General features: G+C 34.6%; 1 protein-coding gene across 1 annotated transcript; it reads left to right on the top strand.

The window, feature by feature from the left end:
• Positions 1–5,393: 5,393 nt before the first annotated feature.
• LOC120017053 (protein MKS1-like) lies at positions 5,394–6,546 on the top strand. The gene has a single exon (XM_038870111.1). The coding sequence runs from the start codon at positions 5,489–5,491 to the stop codon at positions 6,356–6,358; it is 870 nt and encodes a 289-aa protein (XP_038726039.1). The 5' UTR covers positions 5,394–5,488; the 3' UTR covers positions 6,359–6,546.
• Positions 6,547–25,591: the final 19,045 nt, after the last annotated feature.

Here is a 25,591-nt window from a genome sequence, read left to right as displayed (position 1 = left end):
TCTAGAGAGAGAATTCCTAATCCATCTTGAATCAACTTGAAAGATGATAATCTTACCTTGGTTGATGATCTTAGATTGATGGAAGGGAGGAAATTTGAGAGAAAATGGAGCTTCGGGTTTGTTTAGGTCGGGTATTTGAGGAGAAATCGTGAAATTGGTGTTTTTAAAACAATTCACGCGTGCTGATTTTTTAAGAGGTGTCCGGACACTTTGGATGGTTGTCCGGACACCTCTACCTATTTTGGCATATTTGCACCCATTTTTCTATGGCCGTCAGGACAATTACACCTGCAAACCAAATTTCAGCTTTTAAACCATTTGTATACTCCCAACTCACTCGGTATTTATTCAAACATGTCTACCTAGCTCAAATGGATATATATATATATATACTCAACACATGTTGGTCCTACATAATTTCTAAAAGAAAAAGAAGTACGGGGTATTACAGTATCTATGGGAGTGTTGCTAATTTTGGCAAGAGTATGACCTGTATCTTTAATCAAGTATGTGATATACTTCTTCAGACTTATAAATAAGCGTTATTTAGTGTTTTCTAAATTTCTAATCCTATAAAGTATTTTGAAGTTCCTAGATTTTTGATTTTAAAACAGTTGCGTAAGTAATTTTTAACCTTATATATTAGATGGTAATCATTCCCTCCTAGAGCCATGCCATCTACATAGAGTAGAAGATAACAATGCTAGTTCCAGTAGAGTAGAAAAAACCAAAATCTAGAAGAATTTGCCTACATTTGTTATTCCATTGTCTACAAGCTTGTTTTAGACCATATATAGATTTGTTCAACCTAAAAACTAGTTTAGATTTTGGTTTTTCATAACCTTGAGGAATTCTAACATAGACCTCCTCTTCTGAATCCTAATTATGCGCATCTAAATGTTGTGTAAATCATTTGTTCATGCTAACTAAGGCTAAGAAAAGTCTTACTATTGTTATTTTGACCACTGAAGCAAGGGTCTCCTTATAGTAAAAACCCTCTCTTTGATTGAAGCCTTGAGCTATCACCTTACTTTGTATTTTTCTATGCTACCATCAGTATTATATTTAATTTTGAAAATCCATTTTGATCCTATAGCTTTTCTACCAGGAGGTAAGGTGACTAGTTCCCATGTGTTGTTGGAATTCAAAGCTTCTGTTTCTAAATCCATATTATTATACTACTGTTTATCTTTTGCAGCTTCTACATAATTTTTAGGTCTATATGAGACTTTTTGTTCTAATAGGCCTTATAGCCTTTGTGCTATGCATAATATTTATTGTATGATTTTCTTCATTTTTTGAGCTATTTGAATTGTAGACAGAAAAATGAAACTCATTTTCAAAAAATTTGACATCTCTTGAAATGAAGATTTCTTGACTTTCCATATCCAACAATTTAGAACCCTTGGTGCCTAAGGAGTAACATAGAAAAATACAAGCTTTAGCTCTAGGTTGAAACTTTGAAGTGACAGGTCTGTTATCCTTGCCAAGACAATGACAACGAAAAACTCTAAGTTCTTCATAATTGAAAGATTTATTATATAATATCTCATAAGGAGTTTTTTGTCGAGTACTCTACTGGACATTCATTTAATAAGAAATATTGTTGTATGAACACAGAATGACCATAGGTAATCAGGAAGACCACTGTGCAGTTTTGAAGTCCTAATAGTGTTAAGTATATGTTGATGTTTTCTCTGCACAACTCCATTTTGTTACGGAGTGTAGGGGTAGCATCTCTGATGTTGTATGCCCTGATTTAGGAAGAAATCTAACATGTTGAACTCCAAGCCATTGTCTGATCTAATGGTTTTAGTGTTTTTATTGAAGTGATTTTTTGCTAATGTTACAAATCCTTTCATATAATCTCTTACTAGAGCTTTATTGTTCGTTAGATATATCCAAGTCATCCTTGAAAAGTCATCAACTATAATCAAGAAGTATTTGAATTCATATAATGAAACAATAGAATTTGGTCCCCATATGTCCACATAATAAGATCAAAAATATTTTCATAGATAATTTCACTAATAGGAAAGGCCTCTCCCTTCATTTTTCTCAAAATACAACGTTTACGTTCATTGAGTGGTGTGTTTGGCATCATACAAATAAGTTTGTGAACCTTCATTGATGGATGCCCTAATCTTTGATGTCAAACATCTGTACTTACAACTGTATTTACATAATTTTTCAAACCTAATTGAACAAAATACTCTTTGTTGAGAAGGTATGGCATGCTTTTGTCCATCTGATAAATGCAAATATTCATTTCTAACAGGATAACATGATTGATATAAAGGTGCATGGCATATAATGTGGTCTAAAGCCCAACTATCAATTAACCATATTACTAAAAATTTATGAGCTTTGAAAGAGTAGTTGCCAAATACTGAAGCTACTTGTGATTGTTTCCCATGAGTTTAACCAGAGTGATCTCCCTTTCCTTGTAGCAAATTAATCGTTTGATGATATTGATCCTCTATGAACTCCATGGATTTGTGCTCAGCATATGTTCCTACTTGATTAGTATATGCTTTTCCATAGCCATTGTTGTAGTTGTTGTTTCTTGGCTTCTTTGAAGTGTCAGTTTATAGTAATTTCAAAATAGTGAGTCTTTCTTGTTCTGTTGATGCTTGTTGTTTCCTTGAGCATCTCTCTTGTTTTGATTTTTCTTGTGAAACGGTCTTGATGTTCCATTGTTGTTGGAATTAACCAACTTGTTTACTGCTATGATTAAAGCTTCTTGATTTATAGAGGGAGCCTTTTCAATGAGCTTATGCTTCCTTTCCTCCTAAGAGACTATGTTGTATGCTTGTGTAATCTTTGGAAAAGGCAACTTGATACGAATTTGACTTACGACTCCACCACAGCTGTCATTCAATCCCATCAGGAATTGCATGACCTTCTCCTGATTCCTCTTAACCAAAATAGATTTCAGTACTTCACATTTGCAATTGCCACACTTGCAATGTGATAATTTTTCGTACCATTGCAACTCATCCCAAAGGCTTTTCAACTTGACATAATAATCATTCCCCAATAATGAAATTTGTTTCATTACTAAAATCTCTCTTGCTAACTCAAATACTCTAATATGAGTAACAACAGAGTACCTATTTTTAAGATCTTCCCATACCTCTTGAATTGTGTTTCAGCCTGAGATGCTTTGAAGTATGTTTGGAATAAAAGAGATAGTAATCCATTTTTTTTATCAATCCATTGCACTACTTCCATAATTGATAGTTAGGATCATTCTGCATAGGTACTGGTAGACTTCCATCCACAAACCCACCTTGTTTCTAGCTTCAGCAGTATTCAAAAAATTCAAACTCCATACACGATAGTTGTTTCCATTCAATTCAAGAGCAATCAATTTGTGAACAGAAAAATCACTGGGTAGAAAAACATACGGATTTTGAAAAGAATTAGCATTATATTGACTGCCTGGAGTTGAAAGCAAACTGTGTAAATTTGGGTGAGTTGAAGCAATTGGCAATGTATTTGTGTATGCGGGAGGTGTTGGCAAAATGGGTTGGCCTGTGTTAAATGATGGTAGTGTGGAAGTGGATGGATTTAAACCTGAGAATAGGTTACTATGTATACCTGCATTTGCATGCACTACTCTTAACAGGTCTGATTGACTCATTGTAGGGGCATATTGTGATGTAAATAGAATCCCAACTGACAGAGTGTTAAATCTTGATGAAGAATTGCTTAACTCAGTTGCGAATGTTGAGGCTTGAAGTGAAGCCATTGAAAATGGACCTAATATCATAATGTTTTTTGTAATTTGAGAATGTATGATGTTAATTCAAAACAGAAAGATGAAGAAGAAGAAGTAGAGAGAAGTTAGAAAGAAGTTGTTTTCATTGTATTCAAAAGTCAAGGCCAGAAACGACTAACAACGAGAATAAATTAAGAGAACTGTCAGTTGTAACCAACAGCTACAAACTGATGTTAACAGGAAAAGAATATAAAAAGAGATAAAACAAGTACAAGTAAAGACTAATGGGCTTATTAAAAGCTAACCCTAGGGGTGAATATTTGGTCGAGTTCAGGGTTATTGGACTGGGTCTGACCTGACCCGATATTTTTTAAGAGGTGAAAACCTGGTCCGATAACCCTGTTAATGATTACCGGGTTATCGGGTTTCGGGTCACAGGGTTATCGGGTTCGAGTTTCGGGTAACCCGATAACCCGGGCTCTATCTTTACCAGAAAATGATAACAAATTGTTAATCTTGCAACCTCACAATCTCACACACTCTCTTATTCCCATCTATCTCCCTCGCTCTTTCTGCAAACCATGAAACCATCCTTCTCCTCTCCCTCTTCTGTAGGGACAACAATACAACATCAACAATTAGCTTTTTCAATTCATCTAAAACCCATCTGCCCCTCTCTTATGATTCGTCTAAAACCCTTATGCCCCTCTTATGAATTGTAGAAATTGAGAGAGGAGAAGAATGAAGTAATAGAAGTTTGGACCAATACATACTTGAGGTCCTCTTGGAATCCTATCCTCAAAATCTAAGAATCATGAAGCACAAACCACAAGCCCAACATTATCATTCATGACCGGCGCAGACCAAGAGGCGAAGAAGCCTTCTCCGATGGCGATGAGGATAAAGCAGAATGGAGTTCTATTGTTGATTGTTTGACTGATGAGAGACGGTGGCACGAAGAAATTAGGAAATCAGGTTCCATTGGCTGAGTAATTAGGTCAACGAAAGGGGGTAGGCTGTTCTATTCTATGGCTTCTGTTTTTGCACGAAGAAATTAGGTTTAGTTTCAATTGTTAATTGTTATAACTAATAAATTATAAATGATTTATTTGTTATAATTGATTATCAGGTGACCCGATAACCCGATAACCAATTAAATCTAGACCCGATACCCGGACCTGTTAACAGAGGTCCGGGCCGGGTTTAGCCCGGTTTGATAGGGTTGGACCGGGTCACCGGGTAGGGCCGGGTTTTCTGACCCGGTGTACACCCCTAGCTAACCCAATAGACCAAAGTGGAGAGCCCGTAAAAAGAATAAGTGGGCTATAACATGAACAAATCTTTTAAAGACCCATGAAGTAAAACGGCTAAAGAAGTTTTCAAGACAGACACGAATAACACTATTCTCTTCAAACTATCTTGGTCAACTTTTGATTATATCAGTTTTGAAACTTACACAGCATAGCACCATAGTAGCTCAAAACACAGCACACTGCAAAAAGACTTATTTCTAAATCGCTAAATCTCACACTGAGAAAACGAGTGGGCTATGCTACGTCAACGACACACAATCACGCATGACCACTTCCATTCAAACATTTATTATTGCATGGCTGTCTTACATCAGCACTACAATCCTACATGGCACATGACCCCCTTCCACTGTATAATCTTTAATGTTGACGTGTTACATGACTCTTTCAAACATACACAAAAAATAATAATAATAATAATAAATAAAATAAAACCTGGACAAGTTCAAACATGGATACGAAACCGGCCTTCTTCTCCGCACCCACCTTACCAAGTAGCCAATCGACCAATAATTTACTATCTTTTATATTAATCATTTTAAAATATATTTATAAATATGTCCCCCTAAATTACCAAATACAAACAATAATATGCTCCACGGTCTTGATTTCTTCTCCTTTTCTTCTCATCTCCTCCTCCATGGATTCATGGGACTTTCCAGTCATCAGATCACCGCGAAAAGAACTGCAGGGCCCGCGACCGACGCCTCTTAAGGTCCGAAAAGATTCGCACAAGATCCGAAAACCACCGGTGGCACCACCGCCACATCAACAAAACTCACAGCAGCCGCGGCCTCCGGTCATAATTTACACCGTGTCCCCTAAAGTGATCCACACCCATCCGAGTGAGTTCATGAATTTAGTCCAACGCCTCACGGGCTCCTCATCATCATCGTCTTCCGCCACATGTGCAACGTCTAATCCGTTCAATGAGGATTGTGGGGCGGCATCGCCTGCGGCCAGGTATGCTACAATCGAGAAGGCTAATAACTCTCCGGAGGCAAAGAAGAAAGTAAGCAGCGGTGTGGGATTGGAAGAGGTCGGTGTGGATGTGTTGATGGAGAGGACGAGTAATAGTTTTCCCGGTATTTTGTCGCCGGGGCCCGCTTCGCTGCAGCCGATATCACCAAACTTTTTTCCTGCGCCGCCGTCTGATCCGAACTCGATTGGAAGCTTTTTATATGATTCGAGTCCTGCAAATGCAATACATGGGATTGGGAACAGTAGTTTCATCATGGCTAGCCCTTCTCAAAGCAGCTTTGTTTCACCTCATTTGACGTCACCTTCAGTTGACCTTTTCAATAATTTCTTTGATTTGTAATTCTTTTCATTCAATGAATAAGATTAGAAGAAGAAGAAGATACAAAATTAGGGGTAAAAGTGGAATTTGGATTTATATTGTTGATGGGTTAGCTAGTTGGATACCTCTTAATGGATTTATCTATTGTTACTTTTTATTTACTTTAGTGGGTCAAAAATATTTCTTATGGCACTTGACAACTCTTCTTGATGCTAATTTTTGTTGTGTAGCATTAGTAACATTGTAATCTCCTTCAACACTCTTTCATTTTTTTTTTAAACTTTAAGAATGTGTTTGGATCGAGAAATTTAAAGGGAATGGAAGAGAATGAAAATGAGATTTTTTTCTCAATTTCATTATTTGGATAGTTTTAAAAAAATAAATAAAGGGATTTGAAGAAAATAGAAAGAAATATTTCATTAAATTTTTGTTAAAATACTTTTAAAATGAATGAAGTTGGAGTTATAACTTAACAAAGCTTGCTAAGTTCGACTCGTTTATACATAAGCTAGCCTGCATTGGAAAAAAAGATGATTATTAATTGTTTTAGCGTGGGATGATTTGAACCTTCAACATAATCGATATCTTATGGAGTTGCTATCATAGTATCATTAATGTTAGAAAATTTATTTAAATGAAAGTTACTGCAGAGACTTATTTGAACTACAGTAGTCTTATTGAGATGATATTTATTGCAATATTGTGACACGATTCAAATTATAATATAAATTTAAATATGGATTTATGGTTAATTAGTTTCTCAGTTAATTAAAACGACAGTTGGGTTTTGCTGGATCAAACATTGACTTTTGTATAATTTTGTCTAGACAACCTGACCCAAAATATTTAAAATGTTGACATTTAAGTTGCAATGGAAAGCTTGACTTGCTATATCTTTTATTTGATACTAGAAACCGTCTCAAGTAAAAACCTACTAATGGTGGTAAATCTTGAAAATAGATTGAGAGGGCATGATTAATGGTGGAGTCGAAGGTAAAGGTTGATGGGAGTTTGGGGATAGCACCACGGGAAAAAAAAAAAAAAAGCTCTTTATTTAAAGCAGTGTGCCTTTGCGTTGCATAAAGTTTATGCAGTAGATCCAGTAACCAGAAGACTCCCTTTTCCAGGATCTCTCACTCATTCAGGGAATTTTAGGACTATTTAATTATTGAAAAGTGATATGAAGTAAGTAAATGTTTATATCTTCATTAAATTACACATCACAAATTAAAATGTAAAGTGTTCAATATAACAAAAAGAAATCATTTAAGTTGTGTTAGACGATAGTATAAATCATCTATCATATACATATTATGTAGTTATTAGAAAAAAATTAAGTATTTTTGATAATATATCTAAAATAATTTCAAAAATTTAAGGAAATAATGAGGAAAAATGCGTGTACTTTTTAAAAAAATGTATTGTTTATATCACATTATAAATATTATATATATAAAATAATTTTTTTAAAAGATCAAGATGTGCTTGAGCCGATCTTCAATACAATAATATGAACAAAAGGTGGTCCGCCACTGCGTGCTAAATGTGTTTTTCTTATAGACATGTGGGGGGGTCTTGTTATTAAGTCAATTCTTTTTTTTTTTAAAGTCTTGTAAACACCAAATACATGATAGGATAATTAAAAAAAATTAACTATAGTCAATTACATGTGTTTTTTTTTATTTATTAAGAATAAGGTTATCAAATCAAATATTTACCTGCAAAAATGGTTGTGCCACATACACCTATTTCTTATTATTTAAATTGGTATTAAATACATAAATATGCTATAAAAATAATTTTCAATTAAAAAGTTCTTCTAGAAGCCAAGCAATTTAGTGCTGTAAATATGTTAGTCTAAACCACACATACTTTTCTGCCCCCAAAAAAACAATAAGCAGTGGGAGTAGTTACAGTTATTGTAGAAAAAACAGGCCATGAAGGATCAAATTGGGATTATTCTATGAATTATTATTGGTTGTTGAAAAAATAAAAAGAAAAGGTTGACATGGTTGGCATGACGTTAACAGGCTGGATTAGTATTAGACTAATCACAGTGTTAAACAGTTAATCCTTCATCCATCATCCGTCACCCTAAAACAATCCTCATGACGTGGAATCATGAAAACATTTCACATCTCTTAACACATTTTGTAGATTGTTTCAGCTTGACTGGTTAATATACGCGCTGAAACTTCTAAGAAAAGCTTTAATGGCTCTTATTTTAAATATTATAATACTTCTATTTATAGATACTTTGGTGTTTGGAATTATTGAACTTGAATTTCCAATAAGAATGATTCATTCTCACCCAACAAGGGATACATTTTTTGGGTTCGGATAATAGTCCATAAACCACGCGTGTTAGGTGAGCCTACAGAAAATTTATGTGTTAGGTTGGCTTCAAAACACATTGAATTCCGATGAGAGAATATGACTAACATATCCTTAAGAAGAAACTAACTTGAGGGCTAAGTTCTTGTTGCTCTTTGTACATCAAGGCTCCTCTTCGAGTAGAGGATGACCTTTCGTATAATATAAAATTATTCTTTATAATATTCTTAGGTGTTTGGATGGTTTTAAAGAAAGTTAGATAGAATAACCCGTTATGAAAAGTGTGGCTCTTGTATGCTGCGGGCCGAATAATATAAAAACTCCTCCAACAGAGGTGGAGACACGTTGATCCTAAGGGAGATAACTGCCCCCCTTAGTTTTTTAAAAAAATATTGTTATACTATCAATTTTTCTATTTTACCCCTCTTAGTTTTCTAAAATACCTTATATACTATACATTTTTTTTTTATCTTGCTCCCTCTAAAAATATTTTTTTTCAAATTCATCCCATTAAACTTCTTTTATTCCAAATCCACTAAATTTACCCTAAAAACTATAATGTCAAGGTCCAAACCCACTTTGATCCATCTGCAAAGTCCACAAAAACCAAAAATCCAAACACACTTAACTTTACTCAATTTCTCTCTTTCCCTCTCTCTCTCTCTCTCGACTCTCAACTCTCAAATACAACAAACTAACCAAGTAACTCAAGTGATGGTGACAGTTAGAGTCCTTAATGGATGAGCTGTGAATTTGTGACAGTGGTGGCAACGTGATTCATTCGAATTCGATTCTATCAAAGTATTTGAATTAACACTTTTTTCCATTGCAAAAATGATAATTCAATTGTTTTATTATCCTCCTCTAAACATTGATGAGCACTATTTACACATCCTTTTTAACTAAATACACCCCAATCTAGCTAAATGAACAACAATTAAAAACATAATAACATCAAGTACACTCAAGTTTTGTGCTTGTCCAGAAGACACCATCTGCACTACATGTTTGGTGCAAGCGTTTACAAGGAATTCTCAGCTCCGGTGACCACTATCTCAGCCATTAGCCTCTTCCGACACCGCAATGGTATTTGAAATAGCCAAAGTAGTGCAAACCCCTTTGCCAGACCTTGACATATCTTCATTAAGTAACAATTTTACAAACCTCTCCTTCATCATAACAATCTCTGTTCAAAATCAGATCGCGAAGTCAGAAATAGGTATTTGTCAAAATGAAAAGGAAAATTTCAAAATTGTTTTTTTCCCTGCACTTTCTTATGAACCAAACAAACCCACCGAAAAAATAACGTCTTGTTTGGCATCACTTCAAAAAATTATGAAAACAAAAACAGAAAATATAAAACAGAAAATAAAAACATAAATTTGACTACCTGTTTGGTGGCGTATTTAACACAAAAAATGAAAACATAAATTTGATTTAATATGAGATCGTCATGCGAGATGTCATGAAGCAATGCTTTTGATTCACAAAAAAAAGTCAGTGTCCGAAGTTTGGCTCGAGCTAGGAGCCCGGTAGTAGACCGACCTGGGCCCAAAGCCGAGACCTGGCCTTTCCAAGGGACCGACCCGACCTCAAAGCCTGCTTTGAGATAGACCCAATCCCGAAGACCATCCCAAGATCAACCCGGGCCTATAGCCCGTCCCAAGAGACCTAACCCAGAAGATCGTCTCGAGACTAACTCAACCTTTACTCGGGACTGACCCGACCCCGAAGATTGTCCTAGGACAGACCCAACCCTGAAGGCCGTCCCCGAAGCCTGATCCGACCTCGAAGACCATCCCAGGATCGAACTGAACCCGAAGACCGCCCCGGGACTGACCTAAGCCTAAAGTACCCTACCCCGAAGACCGTCTTGGGACCAACTCGACCCCAAAGCCTGCTTGGGACCGACCCAACCCTGAAGACCGTCCTAGGACAGACCCGACCATGAAGCCAGTCTCGGGATCGACCTGAACCCCAAGATTGTCTCGTGATCGATATGACCCCGAAGACCATGTCGGGATCGACATGATCCCGAAGACCTTCCCGAGACCAACTAGGCCCCCAAGATTGACCCAGGACTGAAACTCGGCCCAGTATTGACCCGGGCCTGTAGCTCAGCCCGCGCCAAAAGCCCGGCTTGTGACTGACTCGATCCAACCCAAAAATGAGAGAAGTGTCGGTACACATGTCGTGGTCGTGTGAGAGAGAAAGGAGGTCGTCGTGTGTGTGGCGTTTTAAAAACTTTTGCAGAAATTTTTTTTGTGTTTTTAAAATTTTGAAAACCTGTTGTAGGTTTTCATAAAAACAAAATCAAAATTTACAAAGAAACACTATTTTTTTATTTTTGTTTTCTATTTTTTGAAAACAAAAATAGAATACAAAAAACAATAGTGATACCAAACATAGCCTAAACTTGAAATATTCGAATTGGTTTTCTTAAGAATGAAATCCTCCAAATGAGTTTTATCTGCATCCACTTTGTTGCATGAAACAGAGCTCTTGCACACTTCATCGTCTTTCTTGATAGACCAACCAAGAAGAGGCGGCAAAGAGCAGCCAGGCGTTTTCTAGATCTACTGTAATAAGCTTCACCAAACACCTGACAACTTCTCACACAGCTTATAAGCTAGCTTTTTTTTCCAACAACTTATTGTTAGAATAATCACCATATACTCTACTTATAATGCGGAAATAACTTTAATAGGATCGACATTGTGTACCGTTATTTGTCATATCGTTGAATGAAGAAGGTGCTCAAAAGATGCTCCAAGAATAACCTGCAAAACAAACTTAACACACTTCTTCTCTCTGTCTCTCTTTTAGCACTAAAACTTTAGTGATGGAAAAATACATACATTTAACGTATTGAACGTGCTCTTTAATAGAGGAGAGAAGAGGGTTACGATAAGAGATAACCACTAAGAGTTACCACCCATCATGACTCTTTGATTTTATCTTAGTGGTTATTATCTCATATTAAAACTCATCTTAATTGGTAATTTAATAATCAGCCTTTCCTTAATGATAAGTCCAAGTTAAACTAAAACATTAAAAGAGATAAAGGTTAGTGGACCATATTTAAATAAAAAGTTTACATTCTCCCACTTGGTCCACTAAACCGATTATGTTTAAAATCAAAATAATTTTGACTCACTTGGACTTTATCAGAAAACTTTAGACACGTGATCACGAATTTGTAATTTAAAAATATAGCTGATAAACCAATCAAAATGATACTATAACATTGTAATTAGCTTAGGTTAACAATATAAGTCATAGCGGTTATACAACTCATATGTCATACTCCCTTCCATGTACTACAATATTGACAACCTTCACTAACACAATCTTTTATGATGTAACAACCCCTGTAATTCGTCTTGTTAAGACATTTTTTGTCAATCAATGCAAAGATAATATGTACATTCACAATTGAATAACAGAAAAGACAGAAACATAAATAAATGCGCATGTGTCAACTCATAACCACTTTAAATTCAAGAAACGAATAACAATCACAGATTGCCTAAAAGACCCATCCTAATAACATGTTCCTTATAAGCCTTGGGAGGCAACCCCTTGGTCAATGGGTCAGCAATCATTAAAGTGGTGTTAATATTTTCAAGTGACACTTGTTGTTTCTGGACTCTTTCTCTAACAATCACGTACTTTAAATCTATATGCTTTGCACCTTTAGAGTACTTTCCATTCTTAGAGAAGAAAATTGCTGCGGTATTATCACAAAATATCTTCAACGGCCTGGCAATTGAGTCAACAACACCAAGTCCTGAGATAAAGTTCCGCAGCCACAAAGCATGATTCGTAGCCTCAAAACATGCTATGAACTCAGCTTCCATTGTAGATGAAGCAGTGATTGATTGTTTGACACTCTTCCAAGAAATTGCTCCATCAGCTAGCATAAATACAAAACCTGATGTAGATTTCATACTATCTTTGCAGCCAATAAGATCTGCATCTGAGTATCCAATCACTTCAAGTTGATCTGATCTCCTATACGTGAGCATATAATCTTTTGTCCCCTGTAAATACCTCATAACCTTCTTTGCTGCCTGCCAGTGCTCAATTCTTGGATTACTTTGGTATCTACCTAGCATTCCCACCGCAAAACTAATATCCAGCCTCGTACAAGTCTGTGCATACATTAAACTCCCAACAACAGATGCATAAGGAAATTTCTTCATATATTCTCGTTCCAAATCATTTTTCGGGCACTGTTTTTCATTGAATTTGTCACCTTTGGCAATAGGAGCATCGTTACCAGAACAAAATTGCATGTTGTATCTTTCCAAGACTCGATCAATATATCCTTTCTGAGACAATCCTATCAATCCTTGAGATCGATCTCTAAAAATCTCTATGCCAATAACATAGGATGCCTCACCCATATCAACCATCTTAAAATTCTTGGCAAGATAATCCTTAGTTTCATACAATAAACCGAAATCACTACTAGCTAACAAAATATCATCCACATATAAAACTAAAAAGATAAACTTACTCCCACTAAATTTCAGATATATACATTGATCAACAATGTTTTCCTTAAATCCGAAAGAAGTAATGGTATCGTTAAACTTAATATACCATTGTCTGGAAGCTTGTTTAAGTCCATATATGGATTTCTTTAATTTACAAGCCATATGTTCAGCTCTTTCTTTTACAAATCCTTCAGGTTGTTCCATATAGATATCTTCACTCAAATTCCCATTCAGAAAAGCAGTTTTCACATCCATTTGATGCAACTCTAAGTCATAATGAGCTACAATTTCCAAAATGATTCTAAGAGAATCTTTCTTAGAAACTGGAGAGAAAGTTTCCGTATAATCAACACCTTCCTTCTGAGTAAAACCTTTGGCAACGAGTCTTGCCTTATGTCGTTCGATATTTCCCTTTGCGTCGCGTTTGGTCTTATAGACCCATTTACAACCGACTTTCTTGTATTTTATAGGCAATTCGATGATATCCCATACACCATTCTCTTCCATTGACTTTAACTCATCATTCATGGCATCAATCCATTTTCTAGAACCATAACTTTCCATGGCTTGTGAAAAAGTAACCGGATCCTTTTTAATCCCAATGTCATAATCAGATTCCAGTAGATACACCACAAATCATTTGAAATGGCAATTTTTCTATCTCTCTGAGATCTTCTCAGAACTACTGGTTGTGGTGGTTCTACAATATTTTCATTGGTGATATTTTCTTGAAGTGGTGGAACATTTACATTTTGTTGTTCAACTTCCTCAAATCGTTGAGTAGATTGAGGAGTAACCGTGACTAAAGGAACAACAATATTTTGAGAAGTAGAGGGTAATGGGATATTTTCCCTTACTTCTTCAAGATTTACTTTTCGTAGTTCACCACTCCCACTAATTTCACCATTTTCTAGGAATCTGGCATTTCTAGTTTCAACTATTCTCGTACTATGGTTTGGATAGTAAAATCTATACCCTTTAGACTTATCTGGATAACCAATGAAATAACCAGATATTGTCCTAGAGTCTAACTTCCTTTCATGTGGGTTATAAATTCTAGCTTCCGCTGGCAACCCCAAATATGTAAGTGTCTTAAACTAGGTTTCCTACCATTCCATAACTCGAAAGGAGTTGATGGAACTGCCTTACTAGGAACTCTGTTTAAGATATACATTGCGGTCTTTAACGCTTCTCCCCACAAAGAATTTGGTACCTTGGAGTAACTCATCATACTCCTAACCATGCCCATGAGTGTACGATTACGCCTTTCAGCAACACCATTCTGCTGTGGCATTCCTGGCATTGTATACTGAGCACGAATGTCACGCTTTTATAAGAATTTGGCAAATGGGCCAGGATTTTGTCCCGACTCATCATATTGACCATAATACTCACCACCTCTATCTGATCTGATAAGTTTAACCTTTCTATCTAATTGTCTCTTGACCTTAGTTACGTACACCTCATGGATGTCAACGGCCTGAGACTTTTCATGAATTAGATATACATAACCATAACGTGACAGATCATCTATAAAACTGATAAAGTATTTTTCTCCAGAAAAACAAGGAATAGAGAAAGGTCCGCAGATATCTATATGAATAAGTTCAAGAAGCTCATTACTTCTTGTGGCACCTTTCTTATTGTGTTTAGTTTGCTTTCCTTTAATGCAGTCTACACACAAGTCAAAATCAGTGAAATCTAATTTTTCCAAAACTTCATTTTTCACTAATCTTTCGATTCTTTCCTTGGAGATATGCCCCAGTCGTCTATGCCACAAGATTGAAGCTTTATCATTAATTCTACTACATTTTGAACCAACATCCGAATGCAAGGCCATTAAAGATTGTGCAAACTCATGATTCAAAGAAACTTTATATAAACCATCATATAAAGTACCAGAACCAACCGTTATTGAATTAAACATCAAATTGAGTTTTCCACAACCAAATAAAAAAGAATATCCAGAAATATCTAATCCAGATAATGAAATTAAATTCCTAGAAATAGAGGGCACATATAAAGTGTCTTCAAGATCATCTCATGACCCGTTTCTAGGAGTAGGCGATAAGTTCCAATAGCTATCACTTCCACCTTGAAACGGTTCCCCATATAGATGAATCGTTCACTTTGCCTCGGCTTTCAACTTGTAAGGAATCCCTGGATTGTGTTAATCAGATGTGCCGTAGCACCAGAGTCAATCCACCAAGTATTCGAAGGAACTTCAGCAAGATTTGATGCATAACATACAAAAGAAAGATTCTTACCTTTCTTTTCGAACCAAGCTTTGCGCTTGCTACAGTCCTTCTTCACATGTCCTTTCTTGCCACAGAAGTAGCATTTGACAATGAATTTTCCTTTCTGCTTCTAATTGGCTTTTCCAGATGCATTATATTTCTTTTGTGGAATTGATTTACCTTTCCACTTCTTCTTAGTCACTTCTTGAGTTACCAGTAATGCAGAATAATTTCCCTCCTGTTTCAACCTTAGCTCCTCTTGTTTGCACATGTTTGTAAGTTCATTCAAGCTCCAATTATCCTTACTGGTATTATAGTAGATCTTGAATGGACCAAACTGAGTAGGGAGTGAATTCAAAACAAATTGAACTAGAAAGGAATCACTTACATGCATTCCCAAAGAATTCAGTTTTGCAACTTTGTCTTCCATCTCGATAATGTGCTGCTGAACTCCCTTACTACCGTCATACTTCATGGTAGTTAGTTCCGTCATAAGTGTGCCCGCTAGTGACTTATCTGTTGATTTGAAACGATCCTCAATTGAAGTCAAAAATTCCTTAGCATTCTCTGTCTTCAGTAGAGAGGTTTTGATGTTCTTTGCTATAGTCATCCTCATAAACATCAAGCCGAGCCTGTTAGATTTCTCTCAAGCCTTCATTTCAATCACTTCTTCCTCAGTACTTTCATCAGTGATTACTTCAGGTTTGTCCATCAGAGGAGCCAAATCCAAATCCAACAAACCTAGTGTAAAGTTGACTTGTTCAAGCCAGTTAGAGAAATTTGTCCCATCGAGAACCGGAATGCTAGAAGCATGGGAATGCAACATGGTAGGAACGAAAACTGAAAACAAAATTATGCTCACAAATAAGGCTTTGAGTCGATCTTTAATATAGAATTAAATTCTAACAAATGGATCATTTATATCACTTTGGTTTACCTTTGGGCAAAAACCTTAGCATATATATTATCCACTCTTTAGATGCAACACATTAATCACCTATTAGGTCTGATATAATTTTACTACTTTAAATTAGTTGTGTCACCTTTGGATGTACACTACAACCATTAAAATTATATCACCCTATCCAATACATAACTAGTTGAAAGTAACTTTCCTTTGGGATAGTCCCAATCTTCTAATTATGTAATGCCATTGAGAATATTATTGTCTTTCATGCCACCCTTAATGACTAACCTTTAATGTAGTTTTATATTTATAAAATTCATCAACATAGGCCACTTTGGCGACTACAAGTTAATAAACCATATAAAAATAAAACTAACCAACAATATTCTCTAAATTTTATTTGAGTTATACCATAATACTCAAAATATACAGAAGTCGGTACATGTACATGCATAATTAAAACAAATAAATAATTATGCACTACCATAAATAATTGGAAATATTCATTTATGAACAAACCAACCAAATCGAATATGAATTGTACTTTAACCGGGCATAAAATGTAAACAACTGAAAGACAAAATTCAGTTTAAAACTTTTACTGGTAAGCATATTTAACCCAGATTATATGTGCATATTATAGAGAAGAAAAGAAATATCTTCTAAAACATTAAAAACTTCTCCAAATAGTACTTATACCATTACAAAATGGAATGTCAAGGAATATCAAGTATAGCACATCTACACGCTTGCATTGATAGTGGTGCAGGGATGTATCCTGTAACAATTCCTAAAAAAAAAATTGGAAACAACGGTACCGAAAATCCATTCGAAATTTTACAGAAGCATAGAAACGTACACATAATTACTTCTTCATTTTACATGAATCATATACAGTGTCTATATCACCAATGATGTAACATGTAGAAATGTGTATGAATTGTGATATCACAGATAAAAGCCCTTTGAACCATGAGACATTCTTAATTGATCAAAAACATCATTATACTGTAAAGCATTGTTTCAATCAAAGATTGATCAATAATTTCCATCACACCACCATAAACATTACATGGAACAAAATAATTTTATTTTTTTAATCAATAATCTGCAGATCCGTAATCCATGTTTGAACTTTAGCTATGATAATTATTCCTCGACTTTTAGATAGAATATAACGTCATAAGTTCTACATCAATTGCACATATCATTAATCCCCATCATATGATCATATATAATGAAGATAAAAGAGAACTCAAACATACATGTGTGGTTCTATCAAATTTTCAATAGATTCAACAAGCATTTAATGCGATTACACAAGCATGTGACTTTACAGTATATACATATATGTCATGAATAATTTACCATATTAAATCAGTAATAAGAAAACATATAACACCAAAAATTGATCTTTTTACAAAATATATTCATGGCTTTATTTCTCGGAAATCGTTTTGCCAAAACCATAGACCATGACCCATAGATCTAACCAATCACATGAACTGGGTAGCTCAACAATAGATCACGATTTCGAGAACTAATCATACCGATATACCCATATATATAGCCCGCATTAATACATCAAGCACATATATTTCACACGTAAAAATCGAAACAATCTAGAGAATATAAAATTGAACCGAACATCACATATAATTTATCTAAAACAATAAACAGGTAATCGTTCAACATTCTAAGATCTAACAATTCAAACCATGCTCTGATACCAATTGATAGTATAATCACCATATACTCTACTTATAATGCGGAAATAACTTTAATAGGATCGGCATTGTGTACCGTTATTTGCCATATCGTTGAATGAAGAAGGTGCTCAAAAGATGCTCCAAGAATAACCTGCAAAACAAACTTAACACACTTCTTCTCTTTGTCTCTCTTTTAGCACTGAAACTTTAGTGATGGAAAAATACGTACGTTTAACGAATTGAACGTGCTCTTTAATAGAGAAGAGAAGAGGGTTAAGATAAGAGATAACCACTAAGAGTTACCACCCATCATGGCTCTTTGATTTTATCTTAGTGGTTATTATCTCATATTAAAATTCATCCTAATTGGTAATTTAATAATCAGCATTTCCTTAATGATAAGTGCAAGTTAAACTAAAACACTAAAAAAGATAAAGGTTAGTGGACCATATTTAAATAAAAAGTTTACACTTATAAGCTAGCTTGTTTTGGCAGCAAATAAGCTCTACCAAATGAAGGCATAAAATTGAACTTTAATACAATCTCAAATGTAGAAACCACATATTCCTCTAATTCGATCCAGTATATAAGAAAACACGTACATACCCCAAACTAAATTAAAAAATAAACTCTTATTAGTTGACTTAAATAAGGACTCTTAAATTAATTGGGATCTTTCCCTTATTTTAACTTGGCTCTAACCCTAAATTAAGAAATTGAATAACATCAATATACAATCAAATTCCTAATCTTTGATGGAGAGCAATTCTTCATCACAGTGCTAGCAATGTTTGATACTATGCATTATGTTTTTTGATTATCTGTTTAATATAGTTTCATATACTAAAATTGTGGATTTAATTTTTCAAAGCATAATTTGCAGTGATGTACCTAACTGGAAACGCTCAAGCTACTAAGAAAAAAAGGGAATCATAGACAATGGAAGGATGAGGAACAGAGTGCACCAGTGGATTTCATAGAAAAGTGCATTCTGAAAAGTTATTGTTGTGACAATGACACTTTCAAGACCCAAAATTTTGCATTTACGAAGCCATATATAAGGGAATCGTTTCTTGAAACTAGTATAAAACACAAATCCCATATTGAATAAACTTTTGGAGGATTGAAGAAGAAGTATAACATTGTCAATAATGCAATGAAGATGAGTGGATTTGATTGGAATGACTAGCAAAAATAGTTGTGATAGAAAATTTAATTGTGCTTTATTTATTGGTGTAGGGAGAGTTTGTGGTTAAGAAAATGAGGAACACACATTTCTCTCTATATGACAGGCATGGAGGCATTTTTAGGATGGATAGAGCCAATGGTGGTGGAGCTGGGGAGGCTGGAGATGTTGTCAATGAAATTGATAGGCAAGATGAACTATGGCATGATAACACATACAATTGGAGTGGAAGCAGCTGAAGCAAATGTTTGTGTTACTCAAAATCATGAGCTAAGTAGTATCAACATTTATAGAAGGAAAAATAAATAAATTATTGATGGAATGACTGTTTTTATTCTCGAGCTTCAAATTTCAATGATGGAAGTCTTGAAGCAATCAAATGAAGAATTTAGGCATGCTATTATTCGATTAGGTCATGGGATGACAATTACGGAGAACCAAAGAAACATTTCAAGTGAGTTAGCTCGACCTCATTTCAATGAAAATAAATGTGTGGATGCAGGTATCTAGTTGCTTCGTAACAATGTCACTGTTGATGCAAATTCGCAAGTATACAAAATAGTGCAAGTAATAAAGAGAGAGTAGAGTATCGTCCTATAGAGATTTTGACAATTTAATTCAATATCAATCAAAGCTACAATTACTAAAATGGAGAAGCGAATTGGGTTGGATTTCTTTTGTTCTAAACTAAAGGAAGTATTGAAAAGTTATTAACAACTAAATTAAGCGAGTAAGCAAGAACAAGATTGAACTCAAAAATCAAAAGTACTAGGGTACCTAATTTCACCGTCCGTTATCCGATTCAACTCCATTGGCTCCATAATTTCCTAAATAACTACCTCATTGTTGATAATCGATTTCCCTATCCTATCCAATGCTCCATTCCTGGTTACACCAAAATTTCATCTATCCCTAATCCCTGTTATTCCTAACAATCATGTTCAAGAGACAAAGAGTCATTAAGATTTGTGACCGTGTAGTGATTGCATATGTCATGCCCTCATATTCCTATGGTTCATGCAACCTATGATATCTAGATATCTCCTCCCGGTCTCAATCTACGCAACGAATCAATTGAATGATGGTGAAACATCCAAAAGCATTAAGCACACCCATAAACAATCAACAAAAGATAGAAATCAAGAGAAATCAAAGCTAAGTTTATTAATCATCAAAGTTAGGTTACATTAGGTCCCTAGCAAGAGAATCTAGCCACTCATGGAGTCAAGATACATCATCAAGCAATGAAAATCAACCATAAAAGCAAAGATAAAAGAGGAGAGAAGAAACCCTCTTGTGAGCCCTCTTCTTCTCCAAGCTCTAATGGTAGCCTGAAAGGTAGATAATGAATCTCAGCTCCAATCCTCCCCAAAACCCTATTTTATGCCCTTTTATACTTCCCCAAACTCTTATGTCGTTTTCCTAACAAGTTGGGGTCGTTTTGACTCAAAAACAAGTGAATTATGAACTTTTTCAAGAAACTACGCGTGTTGGTGAATAGTAATCCGATCGATCGAAATTAATCTCGATCGATCGTAAATGGCTTCTGTCTCCACGGTATTTTGGCAGGTCCGATCGATCAGACATCGTTTCTGGAGTCTAAATCTTTATTTTGCACTTTTTTCCTCCCTTTATTGCCTTGGCACCTACAATATACAAATATAGCTTTCTTAGACAATATCAACTCTTAATCAACTAAAAATGGGATGAACTTATGTGCAAAAGATGCACAACTGTATATATATATTTGGCACAACAGTCACACTACACCTATTTCTGGGCTCTGATGATGGAGTCAAGATGAATATTGTTAAGAGTATGGTTGGGCGCACATGTGTTGGTTATACCTACCAGTCGATCCATTATCAACCCATCTTTTTCTGGTCGATAATCAATCATCAGTCCACTCACGAGATCGGGCCGATAATTTCATCCGACCCATGTAGAGATGGATCGGTTGGTTGTTGTCAATGTACTCAAAAATTGATTGGTCGATAATTACCCGACCAATCGACTATTAACGATTTCAATGGTTCAATTGTGTTGTAATATGTTTATCCTTAAGGATATGTTTGACTATTTTAGTATATTTAAACTAAAAGGGAACAAATGTTTTAGTAGAGCTCTTTATAGTTTAAACTACATTAATGAGATTCTTTGCATTATTTGGTTTAACGATTTCAGTGATTCCATTGTACTGTAATATATTTATATGTTTATTCTTTCTAAGCTTCCATGTCTTCAGATGAGTACCATGTTGTATTGTTGTCCCATGAGTTCTGTAAAATATAAATTATAAATAAGTGTTTTAGTGCAATAGCTTGTGATTATTAACATCTTGTTTGATATCGATGGTTGAATACTTAAATTCTAACATTCTATATTTTTAGCTAATTTTGAGTATCTAATTATTCTTTTGGTTGTGTTATGAATTTTAGAATGACGAAGCGATGATTAAATCTATTTACATCTCAACCTCAGCCTATAGGACAAGGTCCTCTACACTCTCAAGTTATTGTGACTCAACCAACACAACAAACAACTTTTAAGTCGGGAAAGAAGAAGTTTGAAGCATGGAACCACTTTCATTATAAGATGAATGAAGATGGCACCTATTTAATACCCGTTATGTCAGCTCAATTATTGCAAGAAGAAAGAGTATATCCATGAGGGTCAAAGAGTTATCGCACAACTAATATGAGGCTTCATGTGTTCAATGCTTGCTTGGAATCTCCGGTAGAAAGGACAAGGGTGATCTCAAACAACCATTGTTAAGTGGCTAAGATCATCGTTGCAAAAGTTAAGAGAAGTTTAGGAAATTTGTTCATAATAAAGGTATAGCAGGGCTGCCAAATGTATGCATGGATGTATGTACTAGGTGGAACTCCACCTATCTTATGTTAGAGAAAAGCTTGAAATTTTCAAGGAGCTTGAGAACACCATGTGTCCGGATTCTATGGATTGCGAAAATGCAATTTGCTTGGCATTGTCGCATTGATATGCACTTTGGTTTAATCATTTTCATGTTTGTTAAACTATTTGAATCAGTTGTTATTAATACCTATAAGTCTGTAACTTGAAAACTTAAATCGTTACTTTGCTATTGTTGCTGAGTCTATGTACTGACTGTCATGGATAATTGAAACAGTGCTAATTTTATAGTAATAGCCGATAATGATTCTGAATTTCAGTCAAAGTCGGTTCATAGGGTCGACTAGAGTATCGACCAATAAACAACCGACTTGACCATGCTAAACCCTAATTAAGAGGTTGTTTGACAAGAAACATTTTATCATGCTTATAATAGTATTTCAAAGATTTGTTGGCTATTATATTTGATATCATATCATTCATTTTGGATATTTTTGGAACTATTTGGTTATATTGTAGGCACAATAGTTTTTTTATTTGTGACGTAATGTGATATATTTACAAGCGCACAAATCGCACAATCGGAGCAATCGGAGCTAATGTTCCTCTCGAGAAAGTTCTGAAATAAGATTGGCTAATCGATTGGATCTGGGGTCCGATCGATCAGAATTCTTCCCTGCCATTTTCTTCAAGTTCTTCAATCTTTGATCCAATTTGACTCATTTTCGTCTGATATGCTCCTATGCACTTGTAATGTGAAAATATACATTTCATAGGCAGCATCAATCTCATAATGACTCTAAATGATACAAGATTTCATGTAAAATGATGTATAATTAGAACATCATGATGCTATTATTTTATGATATAGATGGATTAACGCATCTATTTTGGATATTATTTGCACTTGTTCTTCTCATTTCCTGTGAAATTTCAACACCATAGAAGGAAAAAGATCAGAATGGCCAAAACGCCTGCTATAATCACACTATTGTTCAGTGTTTGGCATGAACTTTATTTTGTTATTAATAAAAATATAATTAGATTTGGGTTGAGAGAATCTTCTCATTGAAGATCAATATGGGATTTGGTGATATTTTTTATCGTTAGATTACAGTATAAAAGCTGATACACATACGATGATTAAAAAATTATTATTATTTTAGATGGGAGTAGTTGGTATAAATTACGGTATTTCATACTATCATTTTGTTTGAAAATAAATCAAATATTGTATTGTGTAAGAATTATACCATACAATTTTAATACCATATTCTATTCAAATCAAACACGGAATATAATTAAATTATTCAACTTTACATTAAATAGCAATAGGACAATGTTAGAGACCCCTAAAATATGATCCCCAAAAGTCCCCCAAATCTATGTGACATTAAAATATTCATTGATTAAAAACATACTTGTAATACCCACTTCACATCTAGCACTCCATATTAAACGAGGGTCTTTTGGGAATCACATTTTAGAGCATTATCCATAGCGATATTATGCTATTAAATGGATTCTAAGCGTTTAAACTCGCATAACTAATGTGAGGTTTTAATAATTTATTTCTAACATTATTTGAACTCCTTCTGGCTCTTATGTCTTTACCTACATTTTTTACACTGTTTTTTAGAAAAACTGCAGAAGTCTCGACTCTTAACAGTTGCACAAGATGAAATGTTCTATTCCTTCTCCCTCCAAAAAATGAAAATATAAACCTTTTTTTTAAAAGAAAATTAAAACTATTGAACCAACACCTAACATTGTACAAGAACAATGTTAGTCATTCCGGTTTTGCCTGGTGTTTATTTTGTTAGTCTTTATGCCTACTTTCCGTTACTTTAGTTTTTAATTTCATAACATCGGTTTTATAATTTCCTAAACTGCTATCACGAGACTGTTATCCCGAGATTTAACGTTATTATCATGAAATGAATTGTTCAAGATGAACATTATTTGCACTCCATTATATACTGAGGACACCCCACTCTAAATAAATCTCAATTAAAAATATAATAATTATGAGTTCACCCCATTTTGTGTTTTTTTTCTAAAAAATACAATCTACATCCCTAGAACCCTAATTCTTCTCTCTCCCTCATCATCTTGCCACTCTTGCTCTCCTCCCAAATTCCAAAACAATTTCCTGCATCTTGCCTTCGAAGTTCTCATTGATGACGACGAGGATGTCAGTGGGTGTTCGTCGAAGATTTGTAGCAAGTCACTGTCAAAAGAAGATGGAAGGATTTGGGCCTGAAAGTGGTGTGGAAGAAGAAGATGGAAGGATTTGAGATTGAAAGTGATAGGGTCAATAGGATGATAAAAAAATGTGTTTTTTACACCGTATGTCCTTAGTAAAGTGTAGGGTAGAAATAAGGTTCACTATTGTTGAAACTTATACTTTTCAAACAAAAAAATATAGCTGAGAAGGCCGGCGAGCAGCTTAGTAGTCTTTATCAAGTGGACTTAAGGAAATGTTATAGAGGACCGTAATTGACTTTTAGTATTGGTTAGTTAGATTTAATTAATTCGTGTCAAAAAGTCAGGACAATTCCCCTTGGCTCAACACTTGACAGAAGCATTTCGCAAGACTCAGTCAAGAGTCAACCTGTCAGACTAAAATCTCACAAAAGCCAAACGCAGAGCACATGACTGATTACTCTAGACAAAACTGCCGCTGCTCACCCATAATAAAGCTCATCAAGGAAATAAATCAAGACAGTTTTTCAGCACTGTTGAGCAGAAACTATTTGCCAAATGAATCAGAGCGTAAAAAGAATGTCAGTTTAGCTCAGTTTCACCCGAGTTTTAGAGGAATCTAGGTATCGCATCGTTAACGATAGGGGTCTTAGCTAAGGTTAAGAGAGGTCCCGAGTTCAAATCTCACATTGATTATTCTCAAGGACATGTCATTTCATCTTTAGAACGTTAAAAGAATAACTCTGAAAGGATGAAAACTTTGGTTCTGTTTGGTATCACGTTTGTTTTTTATTTCTTGTTTTAGTTTTAAAAAAAAAAATAAAAAATATTGTTTGTTTGAATTTTCTGTTTTGGTTTTTATGAAAACCAAAAACAGGTTTTCAAAATTTTTGAAAACAAGAAAAAAAAAGTTTTTAAAAGTTTTGAAAACAGAACTAGTTACACTTATTATAGATTGCACTTTCTTTAAGATTTCAGATTACAAATTACATAAAGATTTGAAGACAATGATCAAATATACTTTGGGTTATTGTTTTATTTCTTATATTTTTTTCTTTTTGTTAATGTTTTCAATAGTGAATTACGTTGCAATAGACATAACAAAGGCTGTAGTTATGAAAAATATAGTGGTGTGAATATATTCCATTGTTATGAAAATAAAAGTATAAACACAAATTTATTTATTTTTTTTCAGTTTTATACTTTCAGTTTTTGTTTTCAATTTTAAATGTTCAACTAAACAAGTTTCAATTTTATGTTTTCATTTTATATTTTATATTTTTATTTTCAAAATTTTTAAAAG

Source organism: Tripterygium wilfordii, chromosome 15, assembly GCF_013401445.1.
Source record: "Tripterygium wilfordii isolate XIE 37 chromosome 15, ASM1340144v1, whole genome shotgun sequence".
Taxonomy (NCBI): domain Eukaryota; kingdom Viridiplantae; phylum Streptophyta; class Magnoliopsida; order Celastrales; family Celastraceae; genus Tripterygium; species Tripterygium wilfordii.
Note: the sequence above shows the minus strand (reverse complement) of the source record. Positions and strands in the feature narration are given on the sequence as shown.

Excerpts from the sequence above, each read along its gene's own strand:
- LOC120017053 (XM_038870111.1), top strand. The coding sequence starts at position 5,489 with ATGGATACGAAACCGGCCTTCTTCTCCGCACCCACCTTACCAAGTAGC.